The sequence below is a fragment of the Mustela nigripes genome, chromosome 7 (assembly GCF_022355385.1).
Source record: "Mustela nigripes isolate SB6536 chromosome 7, MUSNIG.SB6536, whole genome shotgun sequence".
Taxonomy (NCBI): domain Eukaryota; kingdom Metazoa; phylum Chordata; class Mammalia; order Carnivora; family Mustelidae; genus Mustela; species Mustela nigripes.
Window position 1 is genome coordinate 139,001,582 of NC_081563.1, and position 17,900 is coordinate 139,019,481.

Consider the following 17,900-nt stretch of genomic DNA (forward strand, 5'->3'; position numbering starts at 1 on the left):
TGCGGGGCCCCGGGGCCGCGGGGGACGGACGCTGTGCGGGGCCCCGGAGCGGCCCGCAGCCTCTTCCCAGCGGGTCGGGGCGGGAGGCGGCTCCGAAGTTTCTTTGTCTTCGCCGTCCAGGGAAGATGGCGAGGCCCTTCCTCGCCTCGGAGGGAGAAGCGCGGAGTGCGGCCGCGGCGGCGGAAGCCCTGTCCGTTCCCGGGGTCTCGTGGGGCCTTCGGGGGTCCGGGCTCGGCCCGCCCGCTGCGGCCGTCGGGGGAGCGCCCGGCCCTCGCTCGGCGGTCCGGGAATGGCCCTACCGCTGGGCTCTGGGCTCTGGGGCGGACGACTGCGTCGCTCCGGGGGAGCGCTGGGGCTTGCAGACCCCGTGTCTGCTGACGCGTCCGCTTGGCACGCGGGGATGTTGGCCCGAGATTCTCGCTGGGGAAACTGAGGCCCAGAGTGTCCGGTCCTGAGCAGGAGTTGTGTCAGTTCAGGAGAGGCTGCTTCAAGCCCTGCGCCACGGACTGCAGGAGGACAGGCTCGGACAGACCCTAGTCCCGGCCGCTAAGGGCCCCCACGCCCCAGGAAGGCTCTCGCGCCGCTGGTGCGGTGGGTCCCGGCTCTGGCCCGCTGCTCCCCGCGTCTGAGAGAGCCCCTCCCCCGGCAGGCTGTGGGACGGTGAGGAGCAACCTCCGGCTTCTCTCCGGCAAACCAGACTCCCAGGGGTGGCACGTGGGGTGAGGCTTCGAGAAAAAGCAGCTGTCGTGCTGTTTGATCCCTGAAGGCGGGTGCGCGGCTGCTCTGCGAGGCCGACCTGGTTTGCTGGGGGCGCCGGGCCTCCTGGTTCCCACCGGAGAGTGTCCAGCTTCCCGGGGCGGTCAGGCTCCGATGTCCTTAACTTGTCGTCTTTGTGACCTAGAACCTATGGAGTCTTGCCAGCTGGGGTCTTGTAGGTACTGTGCGTGGGGAATTGGGGGGTGGGGTCGTGGTCGAAGGTGGACCACGGACGCCCTGCCCTGGATGGTGTGCGGGGCCGGTCCTGGCATGCCTGAGGGCCCCGCCGAGAGGATGGAGGGAACGCCCTTGGCCGAGGACGATGAGCTGACCCCTCTTTCTCTCGGCTCCGAAGTGAGGTCTTTCGGGACTGAAGACCGCCCCACAGACAGGCCGGCCCCCCCCAGAGAGGAGATCTACGAGTACATCATTTTCCGGGGAAGCGACATCAAGGATATCACCGTGTGTGAACCTCCGAAAGCTCAGCACACGCTCCCGCAGGACCCTGCTATTGTTCAAGTAAGTGTGCGGCTCCGCTCTGCTGTGGGCACGGCCTCCAGAGGCGCGGGTTTCCGGGCGGAACGTGGTGTCCTCTGTTTGGCGGCAGCGCTCTGCTCGGGGAATAGCCATTTAGCGAAAAGTGGTTTAATTTCTGTGTGGGCTGTGGGCGCGCCTACAGAAAGTCCGCAGCTCAGCACCCGCTAGCGTGCGCTGTAGAGGGAGACTCCCCTTGTGTGCGAAGGGGGGGTGGTCCCGTCTTGTCTGGGGTGTGAGGGGGATCATCTGTCACTAGATTTGGGTTGGGACGGCAGGACTTGCTCTCTCGACACTGTCCGGGTTGTAAGTTCCAGTGCTTTGGGACGCTGAATTTGCAATTCTTGTAGCATACACCTGCCTGCTGTGTAAAAGCATAATTTTTAAAAAATTTTTATTTGATTTTTTTAAAGATGTACTTATTGGGGAAAGAGCATGGTAGGGTTGGGGGTCCTGGGGAGAGGGAGAAGACGACTCCCTGCTGAGCAGATCCAGATCCCTGGACCCAGAGATTATGATCCTAGCGGGAAGGCAGTTACTTTACTGACTGAGCCATCTGGGCGTTCCCATTAAGGCATAATTGCATAGGATTACCAGGGAACCTAGATTAATATTTTTTTGACTTAGAATTTAAATATTCCCTGGTTCCTCGGAGGTCTGTACTATGGGAGGTGCTCCCTGGAGGGTAGGAGCCGCTGTGGCGGGTTCTGGGGACGAGAGGAGCAGTCCCAGGCCAGACTGAAGAAAGGTTTGCAGCGAGAGTTCTCAGGGACTTCAGAAGAGTCAGGTACCTGAGCCAGGCTCCAAGGGACAAAGGGGCCTTTTGGGAGCAACAGGCAGCAGTGTCCCTGAAAGCGGGGGGGCCGGAGAAAGGATGCTCCTCTGGGAACCACGTGGCTGTACTCCTGTGTGTTGGGGCAGGGCCAACCTGAGGACGGTGCACCCGTACGGAAGCTGGACGACTTGACGACAGCGGGCGTCATTAGAGGGCTTGAGTTAGGGGAAATGGAGGTCCGAGTTACCTGGACAGGGAGTGTTGGGTATGGCACGTGGGAAAGGCAGCTTGGAGCCCCCTTTGGCCGTCCTGGAAGTGCCCCCGGCACCCCCCCAGTCTCCAGGAATACAGGCTGACAAACTGGCTGCCTTTCCCCACCTGAGCAGTGCTTTCCAGGCGGGTGATGGGGGGGCCTTGCGCTGCTCTCATCTGTGTGTCTCGTTGCTCAGTCTTCCCTGGGCTCGGGCTCCTCCTTCCAGCCGCACGTGCCTTACAGCCCCTTCAGAGGAATGCCGCCCTACAGCCAGCTGGCTGCCAGCTCTCTGCTTAGCCAGCAGTACGCCGCTTCCCTGGGTCTAGGTGAGTAACCTCTTTCTATCTGGTAAACTGCTCGTGCGACGACCTCCGGGAGGCAGGGATACTCCGCTTGTGTCGCATGCTTAGTACGTTACTCAGTGCGACTTGAGCTGGCTAGAACACGTAGTGCTACTCAGAGTGCAGAGTTAGCAGCCTGAGTTTTGGAACAGATGATTCAAATCAAAATTCATTTGAAATGTTGGTCTGGGTGGAAGTCATGATACATCGGCTTCAATAGGAAACAAGTGTTTCGCGTGATTACGGATGAGTTCTGACTACAGGCACCTTGCAGGCTTGTAAATGCAAAAGTTGCATCAACACCTCTCTGTGACAATCCCCGTATTGTCCGTGCTCTGCTCACAAGTTCTTTCCCCAAAGGCGAACGAACTCTGGAATGAGGTTCTCTCCCGCACACGTAGAGGGAGGGTCTGCCTGGCCCTTGACGTAGCTTTTCCATGTGTTCAAATCCTGGAGTCGCCAGTCTGCTCCTCGGGCGCAGGGCTTCGAGCAGGCCCTGTAGACTGGCTCTTGGGTCTGGGTCACTCTCTCACCAAGGTGTTTGGATTGCTGCTCCGGTGTGGGTACCTCTCTCGGCCTGGCTCGCCGTGTTTCTAGAGTAGGATTGTGTGAGCCACGTGTCTTGCGAGAGACTGCTTGGCTCTTTCCAAGCTTGCTAGACACAGGACGAGTGTCTCGTTACTTATTTGTGTACCTTCTCTTTTGCTCTTCTCTCCTCTGTCTTCTTTAGAGAAGCTGGTGAGCCCTCCAGCCTCGGCCGCAGCTTCCAGCCCTAGTTCTTCTCCATCTCCACAGCCCGCCTCAGAGCTTGACATGTCCTCAGAACCACATCAGCTCACTTCCAAGGGTAACCGCAGTCTGGGAGAGCTGCATGCTGTCTTGCCATCCTGAGAGCGAGGGGGTAAACCAGTAGCCCAGAGTGACAGTAGCTGTAGCCAAGCCCGTGGGGTCAGTTAAGCTGCCTCCGTGTGATTTAGTGTGTGGTCCTGATTTATTAACGATTTCCCAGTGTTTTAAAGAAGAGATTGGAAAGAAGTGACCAAGCACTTGGTCACTCTCCCTGGGCCCAGGGTCTGTTGTGACCTGCACGGGGACCACCGAACAAGCGAACTTTCCCTCTCCGCAGAAAGCCCTTCCCTGGGGTTTCTGCTGGTTCCAGTTGTGCTCTGATTGCTGGGTGAGACCGGAGTGGAGGGTCCCTGAGAAACTCACCTGTTGTTTTGGGAACTGGGTGCCACATTGGTCAGCCATAGAGGTCTGGGATAGCTTTGTAGCGGGAAGCCCCTGCAGACCTAGGAGGCTCGCTCGACCTACCGACCAGGCGAACGGCGTGAGCGTCACGACCAGCTTCTTAATGCTCGTGTGCACTACCTGCCTCAGCTGGGCTGTGACGCCTCTTGACCTTTCCTGGTGCTGAGATTCACGTGCCTGCCTGTTTGAGGTCAAGCACCGGAGCCCTGCCTTCGCTGTGGGGGCTCCGTCCAGGACGGCTGCCGGAGCTCCCGCCGTGGCACACGACTGCCGTCAGTCTGTTACTCTGCCTGTGGTGTTCTCTGCTCCTGCACCGATGCCGGTGTGTCCGAGTTGGGGAAGCAGTAGTGTTTTTTCTCGGTTAAGATGACATCAGACACTCTTCGTTCCTCGGATTGTTTGCATGAAATTGCTGAGGCAAGATGGTTTAACTGGTTTCTTTTCTCAAAAGCAAAGGTGCCTGAGCGTCTTGCGCCCCGGAGTTAGAGTGGCAGGAGCAGTCCGTCTGGGTCTCTGGGAAGGCCCTGCTGGGTGAGGTGGCGGGCTGGGCCGGCTGCTCTGCCCTGGCGCCTGTCGTGGGCGGGGCCACGAGCAGCTTCCGTGCTGGTCGTAGGGGACTTTTTCACAGGTGTTACCTTAGTGTCTGTGCCACATGGACAGTAAGAAAGGTGGAGGAGCCGGTCTTCACGTGTGCCGGGCTGCCTCTCCTCATAGTCCCTGCTGTGGTTAGGGCTCCGTTTTTCTGTGTCAAAGCTCTGGACCTCCACCCAGCACCCCCCCGCCCCCGCAGACTGCGGCGAGGAGAGGAGATGGGCCAGTGCGGGTGGCGTGCCTGTCCCCTGTCCCGGTCTCCCCAGCAAGGCTGGGCCTCTGAGCTCAGGGCTGCAGCGTGGCAGGAATGGACCTCGTGCGCCCGCCTTCGGGGGCAGCCGGGGAGCCTTCGTTTCTTCCTGACGGCGTACCTCTCCGTAGTCGGCTTTTGTCACAGCGCCCTTTCCAGTGGTGGTGTTCCTCGGGCGGAAACAACAGTGTTCTGGAATTTAAAGAGTGATCACTGTGTTTACTACAAAATCCTGAACTGGGACAGTTCTCGTTTAGAGCGCAGTAGGATGAAATAAGTTCTCAGACGGTGAATTTGCCGGCATCTTGGAACCCACGGAGCCCCCTTGGGGTTAGAGCTTATGTGGTTTTTAGAAAGCTCCATTTGTTCCTTTGTTTTTATGCGTCCCCCTCCGGCCCCGGAAAGTTGTTTCTAAACCGCCTGGGGGTGTTCGTTGTTGGCGGGGTGTTCTCTCCTCAGCTGTCTGGTCCGTAGCTTGGGGGTCCTGGGGCTCAGGGCTCCCGGATGAACCGGCCGTGTTGCTGCCTGGCTAGACATGGGGGGTGGGGGTGGAGTGGGGGTGGGGGGAGGGCTCCGGGGGGGCGTGGCTGGGATCGGGAGAATCTCCAGGCGGGTCCCTTCAACCGCCGGGCATGCCACCCAGCAGGCGTGGCTGGCGGGGTGTGAGGTCGCTCTCTCTGGTTTTAAGCCCTCCTTCCCTTCCCGTCTCAGGAGCCGGTTTTCCATCCGTCCCAGTCGGCAAGAGCCCCATGGTGGAGCAGGCTGTGCAGACTGGTTCTGTGGATAACCTGAACGCCAAAAAGCTGTTACCCGGCAAGGGCCCCGCGGGGGTGCAGCTCGGCGGGCGGCCCGCGCAGCCCGGCAGCAAGAGTGGCAGCGGTACTAGCGCACGTCGTCCTCCGGGGCTTCGCGTTCTCAAAGCGGCACGCCGCTTCCTGGGGTCCTTTCTCTGCCTGCCTCCTTTCTTTTTGTTTTTCCTTTTTTTTTAATTGAACAGCACCGATCCCTGTCCCCATCCTAAACACCATGTGCTTTTGCAGGGCCTCCCCTTGCTGCATGTCCCCTGTGGTGGTGCCACCCTGCTTCCGTCGCTGGGCTCCGCTTTTGTAGGCGCTCGCCTTACTCTTCCCTTTTGCGCCTTAGATGTAGCTCAGCCGGCAGCTGTGCCAAGTCAAGGGCAGGTGAATGACGAGAACAGAAGGCCTCAGAGGAGGAGATCAGGTAACAGCTGTTGCTCCTTGAGTTCTGGGGCGCCTCGCCCTGTCCAGGTGTGCCCTGCTTCCCCCGCACCGCCCCCCACCTTATCTCTGGTGACGGTTTGGGGGGTGCTGGGGCTCGGTGTCTGCTGCTGTGTGCTCTGTTCCCTCCTTGTCGTCCGTGTCTCAGCGAGTGACGTCAGGTTGGTGGCTTACCAGCCGTGGCTTCCTTTCCTCTCACAGGGAACAGACGAACAAGGAATCGCTCCCGGGGGCAAAACCGCCCGACTAACGTCAAAGAAAACACGATCAAGTTTGAAGGCGACTTTGATTTTGAGAGCGCCAATGCCCAGTTCAACAGAGAGGAGCTGGACAAAGAGTTTAAGAAGAAACTGAATTTTAAAGGTGTTTGCCGTTATTTGGAAATTGTTGTCTGTCCAGGAGTATCTAGAAGCAGTTCAAGGACAGACGGGCAGGGGTGGGGCGGGGGGGTGGTATGCAGTAGGGCCGCTGGCCAGTGTGGAAGTGGCGCTCCCTAAGGAGTTCTGAAGGAGCAGAGGAGCCTTGGGGGCCTCGTGGGGACTGTGCTTGCTGGGGGAGGGGAGCAGACCGGGCGGCCCCCCGGCGGACAGGAGCAGTTTATAAGGAGATTCTGCCAACACTGAAGGCCGCCCCCATCCCCCCCACAGCGCTCCCAAGGCCTGAGGACAGCTGCCAGGAGGGTCTGCTCGGGGAGAAGGGGTGCTCGGTTCATGTCCCAGCATCCCAGTGTGTTCTTCTCCGTGCAGATGACAAAGCCGAGAAGGGGGACGAGAAGGACTCGGCAGTGGTGACCCAGAGTGACGATGCCCCCGCTGAGGAGGACCACCTGGGGCCCAACTGCTACTATGACAAGTCCAAGTCCTTCTTTGACAACATCTCCTCTGAGCTCAAGACCAGGTCGGGGGGCCGGGGGAGGACTCGGGGCTCAGGGCTCGCGAGGCCTGGATGGGCTGGCAGGAAGACCCTCGTTCTGCCTCACACCCCCTGAGATCAGGGCCTGCTCTCTTGAAGAACAGTCTCCGCTCTAAGTTCAGGGCCAGTCTAGGATCCTACTCACATCTTTGCCATGTGGGCACCTCGGTCCTGGTGGTGTCCGCAGGTGGCAGTTTGGAAACCCCCTGGCAGTCACGGGGACCTGGGGTCGGCTTCTGTCTTGGCTTTGTAGCCCCTTTGTCCATTAAAGCTGGGGTGGGCACTGCCCTGTTCCTGGTTCCCAGTGGACCCTGGGGGCCCGAGGCCTTGCTACTTGCAGCAGCCAGCCAGGGTTCTGTTTTTTGGGGGGGGGGGGTTCTTTTGTCTGGTTGCTGGAGGTTGGGGACCCTGTCGTGCGTTTTCAGTGCCGTGCGGCTCGTGCTTGGATGCTGCCGTGCGAGTGAGCAGAGTGGGGAACGGAGTCTGTAGGATGGGCACATCGTGGAAGTCCGGAGCGCCAGCCACACTGCTGGGCGGCGAGGGCACCGCACAGAGCAAGCTGGGAGTCCTGACTTGCCCGCATCTCTGGCCTGGCAGGGAAAACCCGATAAAAGCATGAGCAGGTCTAGGAGAGAAATGCCTCAGGGAATGGGAGGGGAAGGGTGGGCAGCGGGAGGATAGAGGTCAGTCGGATGTGGCGATCTCACCGCATGTGGTGTTGGGGAGCCAGTGGAGGGGGGAGTGAAGGAAGCTGCTGCAGACAGGCTGCCCGGGCGAGGCTAGTCGGTCTGGGATGAAGGGGACGTGTGCGTGGGGGTGCTCGGTCGTAGTAGGTCAGAGTGACGAGCAGCTCGTGTGTGGAGAGCCGTGGGCAGCTGTCCGGGCGGGAGCTGGGGGGCGATCCCGTCTGACCCCTCGGCAGTCTCCGGTGAGCATGCTGAAGGTGGGGATGGGCGCGACTGGGCGGCCCGGCCGGAGGCTTTTGCAATAGTCTGAGTGTTTGGGAATAAGGTGGTGGTGGCAGGGGAGGGGAGAGCCTCCGAACAGGGTGCGCTGACCTCGTGGGGGGGAACCAGCATGACCTGGGCTTGCTGGCCTGGGGCTGAAGGGCGCAGCTGCTGCTGCTGCTGCTGCTGCTGAGTGAGGCCTGCGGGGACCATAGAACAGGAGCTCAGTGCTGGTGCATGGCCCGAGAGCTGCCTGGAAACAGACACAGGGCTCCTCTCCTGAGCTGCTGAGGTGGGTGTCTGAGCATCTGTGGCGTGAAGGACAGCAGGACAGCATGCGGTTTTGGTGCCGTGTCCCCACTGCCCCCAGCGTGCGAGCATCACGTTCTCGGAGACGCTGTTCCATCTAGCCCAACCCCCTCCTCACTTGTCTGAAGGGGACCGTCACCTGCTCTGGGTCCTGGAGCCCACAGGGGTCCTGCCTCGCATCATGTGCTCGCCTTCATTGGTGAAAACGAAGTTGAGTTGATGCCGAAGAGAGAAACAGACTTGGCTGGAGATGTGGCTGGGAGTGGCTGTGGCGCGGGCTCCGGGGTTGCTGGGCCAGGCCCGGGTCATCCCCTCTGCGGACCCCGGCAGCCGTCCCCACCTGTCGGGCTTTCTTCCCCTTGGGCTCCATGAGGCTGGGGCCTGGCTCGGAAAGGGGTGAGCAGGGACCACTGCCGTTGGTCTCACGCCCCGTCTGTGCTTCAGTTCCAGGCGGACAACGTGGGCTGAGGAGCGGAAGCTCAACACAGAGACCTTTGGGGTGTCGGGAAGGTTTCTTCGTGGCCGTAGCTTCAGGGGTGGATTTCGAGGGGGCAGGGGCAACGGTACAACCCGGCGCAACCCAACGTCCCACAGAGCCGGGACCGGCAGGGTGTGAGTGAGGATGCCGCCCGCGGTGAGTGAGGGAAGGAAGTTGCCGGGCCCTCGGCAGGGAGGCGTTGGGGGGAGGGCCCGAGAGCAGCCTCTCTGCAGGAAGAGCGGAGGAGCCCGGAGCAGCTGGCTCTGGTTTCCAGTAAGAGCCAGGATGAGGGCCTCGACCCTCCCAGTCACCCAGAGGCCTCCTAGGGAGGGCAGGCCCCAGTGTGGTCAGAGCGTGGTCAGCAAGGGCCCTTGTCCCAAGCCAGCCTCCCTGCCCCGGCCTGCAGGGACTCCGGGACTGCCAGTGACTTGTGTGCCCCGGGAGTCTGGGCGGTGGGGGGGTCCCAGGTGTGCCTGGAGCTGACCCGCCTCCTCCAGGTTGGGTTCTGGAGTTCCCTCTCTGTCCCCCACGTGCACCAAGATGATTTCTATTTTCGGTTGTGATTGCAGAGTCTGGGGAGCCCGGGGCTCACTGGAGCGCGGCGGGGGGATGAGCACCCCGTCCTCCCGGGGAGTCTGCATGCCTGGCTCCTGCGGGGCGGCTGCCTCGGGGAGTGTGCTGAGCTGAGGTACTCACTTGGTGTCCTGTCCCCTTCTCACAGGCGCCTCTGGAAGTCGCACAGAAATGACGCTGTGTCTGCGGATGTGGGAAGCGCTGCACTTACCGGGAGACGGGGGTCACTTTGTTTACGGAGTTTGGGAAATTCCCGTACTGCTACTTATGTTCTGAACTTAATTGAACTTGGACATGGTCTGAGTTAGAACCACTTGTTTTGGGGGAAGTATCCGTGGGTGACCTCTTGGAGGTATTTTGGCCTGTCTTTCCTCTTTAGTTGCGCACAGCCTGATTCTAAGGTTCTGGTATTTTGGAGAAAGGTTTTAGAGCAAAAGCTTGCTCCTCATTTTGTGACTTTTCTTTGTGACAGCTTTGATTTTTTTCAAATGGAACCAAATCCCATTTGGCAAATGTGGCAGCCAAGTGTGTATCTCTATAACCCAACTGGTCTCTGGTGCTGCTGGCCTGGCACCCCCACGGCCACAGGTGGGGGGGGTCTCAGGAGCCAGGCAGGGCCAGCATGGGAGCGTGTGGGGGTGGGTGGGCATTCGGGCCAGGAGAGTGGAGTGTCCCACAGATCATGTTGTATAAGCAAACCAGACAACCCTTACATCCAGAGTGGCGATGTCAAGGTTTAGAGCTGGTGGGGGGGGCGGGGCGGGTGCAGGGAAGAGGCGGAGTCCTGGAGGCTTAGGACGGGGTCCTGAACTGAAGCTCGGAATGTTGCTCAGAGCCTGGCTTCCATAGGAATCGGGGTTGGGGGCCAAAGTCCAGGGACCTGTGGGGTCCCTGTCCTTCGTGCCCCATCCCTGCCATCCCCAGACCCGGTCCGGTCAGTACTGGACTCTGGCCTCTGTTCAGTGTCTCATCCCCTTGGAAATGAGCCAGTCTTTTTTGCAAGGTCGGTTGACCTAAAACATTATTTCTTCTTAATTGTAAATAGTTGCGTTTTTGTTTTACGGGGTGGAGGGTGGGTGGGGCACATAAACTCGTTGCATGAGTAAATGGGTCAGACCTGTAGTGTGAGCATGCGTCCTTCTGCCGGAGAGGGCCCTGTGTTGAACATAAGCACCTTGGTAACTAAACCCCTTTAAATAGCTATAAAGGTTTTAGTTCTGTATTGATTCAGTTACTGTAAAAGCTTGGGTTTATTTTTGTAGGACTTAATGGCTAAGAGTTAGAACATAGCAATGGGCTGCTCTGTTGGAGTAATGTAAATTATAATTATAAATAAACATGCAAACCTTTACAACTTTTTTCTTCTCTGCTCTTAAAGTAAATAGTTCTGTTGATTCTGCAGCCTGAGTCACATCTTGTGTGACATGCCCGTCCTGAGGCGGGAGAGGTTATGCAGGCCTCAGGCTGGTAGGACCTCGGGGGACACCTGCTGCTCCTGTGTGAGCTGACCGCTGGTCTGGAGGAAGGTGTGAGTCAGTCCGGCTTCACAGTGGGCCACCCTGGCTCTGCCTCCCAGACACTTGGGGCACAAAAGTTTTTAAAAATTCAGTTCACAGATACACCTGCTTCAGAAGCCATCCTTTTGCTGCTTTGCCGCGGCCTCTGAGCTCCGCAGAGCTTGCCTGTCCTTGGTGCCATCGGGCCTGTTCCAGGCTTTGACCCCAGCACCATGTGTAAGAGCAGCCCACGGGCCTGGCCTGGGTTTCTGGCCGACTCTGAAAGCAGTGTCAGAGGCCCAAGGCCTGTCCCATCTTGCCATGCCTGCCTGGGGTTCCACTGGGCCCCGAACAGGACCGGGCAGCGGGGAGTCGGACTGCAGTGTTGGGATTTCAACAGATTCTGGGCAGCCTTCCTTTGAAGGGGGTGGACACAGACCAGGAACATTCTTGCCCAAGAAGAAATGAAAATTTTCCGTAGTGTGTGTGCGTGCTGGATGCAGGTGCCCAGGGCACGAATTCTAAATGAAGTGCGGGACTCAGCAGTTGCCCTAGGCCGGTATTTGTTAGCGAATCCAGATGTAGTCCAGTCAGTTTACCACTAGGACTCATTTTGCTCTCAAAACTTGAAGCTGACATGTTGACAATTACATATTTGATGCTGAGCTTTATTGAACCCTACCTGGGCCTTTGTATTCCTTTTAGAAGAGAGAATATGTATGTGTCATTCGGTGAGAATTCAGCCAAGAGATGTCTTAGACGGACGTGCAAAGCAGAGCCCTGGAGTCCTAACAACATGGCTGGAAGGGGAACCAGCCCACAGATGCGAAGAGCCCTTTATGCCATGTCCTGGGCCGCAGGGAGACGGGGGATCTGTCAGCAGGCCTGATAGCAGAGCCTCCTCTGAAGCCGCAAAGCTGGGGATGGAGGGAGTTAGTCTCTGGTATAGACCCAGCCGGGGACCAGGACCGAGGCTGAAAGCAGGGTTGTCACTGGCTACAGTGAGAGCGGGCAGGGGGCCGTCAGCACCAGGAAGCTTAGGAACGTCCAGACTGGGTCTGCTCCAAACCAGAAACACAGGACTTGTCCTGAACAAAGCTGCTGCTTTGCAGAATTTTGAATTCAAAAAACTGAGTGGTGTTTGCTTTTGTCCTTGATCTGCGTGAATGAGGAAACAGAGTGAAGGTCAGAAGGACAAGGTCAGTCTGGTGAGAACCTCTAATGGGGGAAACTTAAGAGTTTTCTGGGTCCGTGTGAAATGCCACACGCCTGTCTACAGAAGCTGTCACATGCATGCCCTCCTAGAGCTGCCTGAACTCCCGAACCAGAAAGGCAGACACCCCCTGCCCACCACAGCGGCTTGTCTGGCGACAAGGAACATGGAGCACTCCCACTTAGGGCAGCGCTCGGGAGACAAAGCAAGGGGAAGACGCCACTTGACAGAGCGGTCGTAACTGCACCGAGACACAGATGCTCTTACGAAAAGGTTAACAAACACAGAAATTTATTGCAGGACACATGGACAGTAATAAAGGGAATGCAAATGCCCACATATCCTTGACAATCATCCATGATCTGAACTGAGAAGTCCCCGCGAGGCTCCATCATCATGACGCTTTCTTCTGTTTCTTCTTTTCATTCTCTTCTTTCTCTTTTTCAATCTCAGCAACATATTTTTCAATTTCTTCAGGATTTAAAATCTACCGAAGAAAGTTCACGGTTACTCCCACGCCACACGAGGTGCCCAAGAGCAGCAATGCCACTTTTGGGGAGGGAACTTTTGGGCTCCCGCCAGACCGCGCGCCACAGCCGCTGCTCCCGGAAAACCAGGCTGGGTGCGCCGGAGCCCGGCGACAGCGGTCAGAGCCTGCCTGCAGGTGGCTCAAAGCAGAAGCAAATCTGCCCGGCTGCCTACACTTTCTCAGTGTGCCAAGCGAACCTCGTTTGTGGGGGTCTTTGAGAGAACCTCCCTGCTAGCACTCAAGCCGCAGGACCAGGGTCCCTGTCCCCTGCATCACTGGGAATGCTCCAGAGTGAAAGACAGCAAATAAACTTCGTGATTACCTTGAGGGGTTGATCTCGCCTCATGACAGCCAGTTCGATGTTTTTGCCGCCAGACTGAACCACCTGGGAAGAAAAAGTAACGTCGGACACCCCTTCCTCCTCAAGGCCACACCGTTCTGGCAAATGCCTCAAACACTGCTCCAGAAGAGAGAGCAGGACACCCTGCAGCCCCAGCCCCAAAGCTTTTGTCCTAACTATAGGGCGATCCCCCCAACCCCCCGCCTACCTCCTGTAGCCCCTTCCACAGAGCAGCTATGCTCCCTGCTCTCCCCGCCACTGAGCCCCAACAGCTGGCCCCCAGCCCAGCCTTCTGGCTCCCCCCATCCCCCGGCCTCTCTGGCTTTACCAGCCAACACCTCTGAAGTGAGGACATAGCCCCGTGCCCCCAACCATTGTTCCCAGTTCTAATTCCTCAACCTTAGCAGCAGCAAGAGCCCAGCAAGGCTGAGGGAGGGCTCTGAGTCACAGAGTCCACACCTGGTGGTTCCTGTCCTGCCTCGACTTCTCCCTAGCTGCGTGCTCTCAGGCGAGTTCTCAGAGACTTGGTCCTTGCCTGCTGCAGCCGCGGAGAGGAGTCACTAGAACACCGGGGCAGCGGGCGTCCAGAACAAGCCCTCAAAGGCCCAGCACTCCCCCCTGAGGCTCTCAGTGCCTCCCTTCCTGTCGCTGGTACACAGGCCCCCCACTTCGGAGCCGTCTGTTCTGCCCACCCCAAGCACCAGGTTTCCAATGCGAACGCACTTCCAGGAGGGCCTTGATAACCAGCTTCACGGTCAGGTCGTCCGTCTCAATGGCTTCATCAGTGTAATTCTTCTCTAGAAATTCACGCACTGACTTGGCGCCCCGGCCTATGGCATTGGCCTGAAGCAGAAAAGTGTGTTATATGGTACAAGGTACAACAACCCAGAGCCAGCCCAAGAACACAGCCCTGGCTTCCTTTTCCTGAAGGCTTCTTGGATTTGGTGCTGATCCTCACCAAGAGTAAGGTTATGGTTACCGGGCAGCGGGGAGTCAGTCTGTAATGTCAGACCTGCAGCGTCCTCACCAAGAGTGCGAATCTTCATCACTGAGAGCACGTGTGCAATTTTACTTTATACCATGTATCCCCACACCTAAACTTGAACTTCCTCTCAAACAGCAAGTTTTTTTCCCCCCTTTTGTAAAGATTTTATTTATTTGACAGAGATCACAAGTAGGCAGAGGCAGCAGAGAGAGAGCTGGGGAAGCAGGCTCCCCACTGAGCAGAGAGCCCGATGCGGGGCTCGATCCCAGGACCCTGGGATCATGACCTGAGCCGAAGGCAGAGGCTTAACCCACTGAGCCACCCAGGCGCCCCTCAAACAGCAAGTTTCATGTTCTTTGCTCCTGTACCAGCAGAAACACCATGAAAAAGAAACGCAGTGTGGGACGTGTGCACCGGCACTGGGAAGACAAGGCCACCCTGAGCCACCAGGAGGCCTAGCACCTTCCAAAAGGCCTCTTCGACCTCCTTTACTGGCAAGACCCCCCGAAGACCCTCTGTCTGGTCAGGGACTCACCTTCCAGGCGTGGTATGTCCCTGAGGGGTCAGTCTGGTAGAGTCTGGGGGTGCCATCAAAGTCGAAACCCACAATAAGGGCAGAGATGCCAAACGGCCTGCGCCCGTTGCTCTGCGTGTAGCGCTGGTGGAAAAGCACATTAATACTTCTTAGTGTGCAAGGCCCCTGGCACCGACCCTTAGCTACACACACAATGTGTGAAGCAGCTAGGCCGTCCCTGAGGGGATGGGGGACGGGACGGGGATGCTCTCACGTTATCTGCCGGGTAAGTGACAAGGGAGCCGAGGCCCGAGCACTCAGCGGTCCTCCTGCCCTGTGTGTTCTTACTCAAAAGGACGTGAAAGCGAGACCCGTGACCAGAACTGCGTCACAGAGCACAACCAAGGCCACTGAAGTACTTAACAGACAAACTTCTGGCTACACAGTCGGTTTTAAAACGACCAGCGTTTCACCACAGGGTGGGGTGGCGCTCAGCATCTCCCAGGTGCTGGGTAACGAGTCATGCAGGGCTTCGAGACTAAAACTCCCATTTTCTTCCAGAAACATGAATTTGGACCATCCCATCCACTAAACGGGAGAATGCCAGCAAAGTGACTAAGCGGTAGAAGTTACGCTTACAGGAATAAAGAACAGGACTGTGCATGAAGTGAGTGCAGTTTTCTGATTCCCCTGAAGTGACACAGGCAAACACCGACACACAGTAACTCGAGCCACTGTGGCCAAACGCCGTGTGACCCAACAGGGACTGCTCTGTAAGCAGAGCTGAGCCACAGGCAGGGGGCCCACCTGCTTCAAACTGGCGATGTAGCGGGTGATATACTCCACGGTGACCGGGTCCTCCACAGTCAGCCGGTGGCTCTGGCACTCCACCCGGGCCCTGTTGATGACTATCCTCGCGTCGGCGGTAAGCCCTGCAACGGCAGAGAATGCTGCCTGACCCAGGCCTCCCCTCCAACGGAGGACGGCCCAGGGCACTTGACCAGACAGAAGCCGACTTAAACCGTTCCTGACTCCCAGCTCTGAGGGCATCTGGGTGACTGGCAGCGGAACGATCAGCCTCTGCGAGCAGCTCAGGCAAAGCGAGTCAATCCCTAGTTTCATCGGGTCAACTGGGATCTTCCCACAGTGAGCCAGCACGGAGGAGTGCAGGAAAGCCAGACTCTCTCGAGACTGTAAGTACAATCCAGTCACATGCTGCCGACAGCCTTGGTCCAGAGGGCACCCTAATAAGCAAGCACGGTGAAGCTTTTCTCCCCCCACCCCAGTCTAAATCTACAGTCTTAAAACGATTTTTAGTTTACCAATTTACGTATCTTCCAAGAGCAAACCCACCAAGATGGCTTCCAAAGGGCTGATCTTTACTGACCTTTGAGCAATAGGGCACTGGCCCCAGACTCACCTGCGAATGCCATGCAGACGTTGTCATCCAATGCACAGATCTTGCGCACGGTTCTCTCATCCTGCAGTTTGGCCACGGACTTCTTCTCCACGCCCAGAACAACGATGTCCTTTCCTCGCACGCCAACCTTCAATAAAAATGAACACGGTACTTTCGAAAGTGACCAGAGGTTCTCCCTGCAAGCACAGGGCGGGAAGCAGGTGGTAATGTGGCTGGACACCACACCCTGCAGATCACAGATGCTGACCTGATTCTGGCAGAGCTGGCCCAGGTGCATGACTGAGGTGCCCGGTTTCCATTACGATATGATAACAAACTACTTACTGTATCAAGGAGTCACATAAAAGGCTTTTAAGTCTGAAACCCTGACATTCGAATCAGGTGCTCTGAAAGCAGTGTTTTTTGTAGTTGTGAAATGGTACACTCACCCTCCTCCCTCCTGCACTGTGACACACTGACGTGCACACCGTAGGGGAGGCCTGATCTGCTGTCAGGTGGAAGGACTACGGTTGTTCCTGAAGGTCAACCGCTCTCTGTATGGCACACAGCGCAGAGGAGAGGGAGAATGAAAGATGTGGGAAAATGCCCAAGGACCAGCTGACTGCCCCCGGTCAGGGAAGGAGCAGAGGAATGGGACCAGGCTTGGAAGACTCTGCTTGGAGATTTCTCAGCAGGGGTACAGTGGGTAATGGGGCTGCTCTGCCCACCTCTACCCCAGAGGTCAGCCCGTAGCACCTCCCAGTCTCAGGCAAAGAAAAACATCTCCACCCACTACCAAATGCCCCCACAGTTGAGAAATACTTGTTAGCACTGTTTCACTTTCTTTTTTTTTTTTTAAGATTTTATTTATCTGACACAGAGAGAGAGATCACAGACAGAGAGGCAGACAGTGGGGTGGGGTGGGGGCAGGCAGCAGAGAGCCCAATTCAGGGCTCCTTCCCAGGACCCTGAGATCACCACCTGAGCCGAAAGCACAGGCTTAACCCACTGAGCCACCCGACGCCCCTGTGTTTCACATTTTGAGGCCCGTTCTCCTGTGCTCCGCGATCTTCCAGGTGCCCTGGGGGTGGGGGTGGGGAAGACCAGACCCAGAGACGCTGGAAGGAAGAAGCCAAGCCAGCCACCCTGGCTGGCCTGAGGGAATACTAGGGGATGGGGCAGTGTCCCAAGCAGCTCCTCTTCCAGTGCTCTGTAGCTTAAGACAAGCCCCAAGATGGATTTTGGACCCCAATTTCCGGACAGATCCGGAAAGAACCCCACTTTACGGCTGGGTCCGGCTCAAGCCTCTGAAATAACACACGCTAAAAAACACAAGCCCTTGTGATACGGCTGGACCCGTGGGCAAGCCAAGAAGCGTCCCAAAGACGTCCCGAATTTAAATTTCCGGCGATGACCAACACGGCCAGTGTGTGCTCAGACGTCACTGCGCGACACGGCGCGGGGCTCCCTCGGCGCCGCCGCAGACCCCGCGGCCGCCGCGCCCGCACGCACCGCCCGCCTGCCCCGCTCCTGCTGACCGTCCCCTCCCCTAGCCGGGAACCTCCGCGTCGGGCCCCCTAAGTTGCTCACACCCTCAAAGGGCCCGCCGAGCCCGCCCTGCGGCTCGGGGCCCAGCCCCGGAGCCTCGGCGCGGCCGGACGGGCAGGGGCAGGGCAGGGGCAGCGGCCAGGCCCGCGCAGCCGAGACCCGCCAACATGGCCGCCCCGGGCCGCGCACACACGCGGCGCCGCGCGAGGCAAGAAGGCTCCTCCGCAGCTCCGCACGCGCCCCGGGGCCGCCGGCCACACTCGCCCGCCGCAGAGGCCGCCCCCGGGCCAGCCGCCCCGCCCCGGCCCCGGCCCCCGCGGCCGCCGAACGCGCCCCTCCCGCTCCCTGCGGCGACCGCGCCGCCTCCCGGGTCCCGCCGCCGCCGCCGCTGGGGCCACCGCAGGCCGCCCGGGCCGACAACGGGGGCCGTGGGCACGGCGGGCCCGGGCCCTCTCCGCGCCGGGCCCCGAGCGCCCCGCCGGCCGCCGCTCACCGCGGTCGAGCCCTTCTTCACGGCTTCCTGCGCGTACTCCACTTGGAAGAGGTGGCCGTCGGGCGAGAAGACGGTGATGGCGCGGTCGTAGCTCATGGCGGCGCGGGCGGCGGCGGCGGGGAAAGCGCACACTCACGGCCGCTGGGCCCGCGGCTCCCGACGCCCCCGCCCCCCC

The 17,900-nt window shown here is 58.7% G+C and overlaps 3 protein-coding genes across 5 annotated transcripts in view; 2 read left to right on the forward strand and 1 right to left on the reverse strand.

Moving 5' to 3' along the window:
* The window catches only part of LSM14B (LSM family member 14B), an 11,356-nt gene extending 798 nt beyond the window's left edge, over positions 1 to 10,558 (forward strand). Inside the window, exons 2-10 of one of the 3 annotated variants that reach the window (XM_059407350.1) lie at positions 1,112 to 1,275; positions 2,545 to 2,644; positions 3,390 to 3,506; positions 5,463 to 5,630; positions 5,895 to 5,972; positions 6,191 to 6,352; positions 6,736 to 6,886; positions 8,602 to 8,791; positions 9,357 to 10,558. In XM_059407350.1, the coding sequence (XP_059263333.1) occupies positions 1,112 to 1,275; positions 2,545 to 2,644; positions 3,390 to 3,506; positions 5,463 to 5,630; positions 5,895 to 5,972; positions 6,191 to 6,352; positions 6,736 to 6,886; positions 8,602 to 8,773 (1,112 nt within the window). In that variant the 3' untranslated portion in view covers positions 8,774 to 8,791; positions 9,357 to 10,558. Of the gene's footprint in view, positions 1 to 1,111; positions 1,276 to 2,514; positions 2,645 to 3,389; positions 3,507 to 5,462; positions 5,631 to 5,894; positions 5,973 to 6,190; positions 6,353 to 6,735; positions 6,887 to 8,601; positions 8,792 to 9,356 lie in introns of all 3 variants that reach the window. The other 2 variants (XM_059407349.1, XM_059407352.1) reach the window with 2 other exon arrangements.
* The window catches only part of OSBPL2 (oxysterol binding protein like 2), a 322,355-nt gene that overhangs the window by 190,840 nt on the left and 113,615 nt on the right, over positions 1 to 17,900 (forward strand). The window lies entirely within an intron of this gene.
* On the reverse strand, positions 12,192 to 17,894 carry PSMA7 (proteasome 20S subunit alpha 7). Its single transcript, XM_059407357.1, has 7 exons — positions 17,726 to 17,894; positions 15,706 to 15,832; positions 15,093 to 15,217; positions 14,307 to 14,429; positions 13,510 to 13,629; positions 12,769 to 12,831; positions 12,192 to 12,404 (listed from the first exon to the last, which is right to left on the reverse strand). The coding sequence occupies exons 1-7, from the start codon at positions 17,819 to 17,821 to the stop codon at positions 12,312 to 12,314; spliced, it is 747 nt and encodes a 248-aa protein (XP_059263340.1). The 5' UTR covers positions 17,822 to 17,894; the 3' UTR covers positions 12,192 to 12,311.

Coding starts and splice junctions, on each gene's coding strand:
- PSMA7 (XM_059407357.1), bottom strand. CDS start 17,821: ATGAGCTACGACCGCGCCATCACCGTCTTCTCGCCCGACGGCCACCTC. Junction 15,833..17,725: donor TGAAGAAGGGCTCGACCGCG/GTGAGCGGCGGC, acceptor TTTTTATTGAAG/GTTGGCGTGCGAGGAAAGGA. Junction 12,832..13,509: donor TTATCAAGGCCCTCCTGGAA/GTGCGTTCGCAT, acceptor TTTTCTTCCCAG/GTGGTTCAGTCTGGCGGCAA.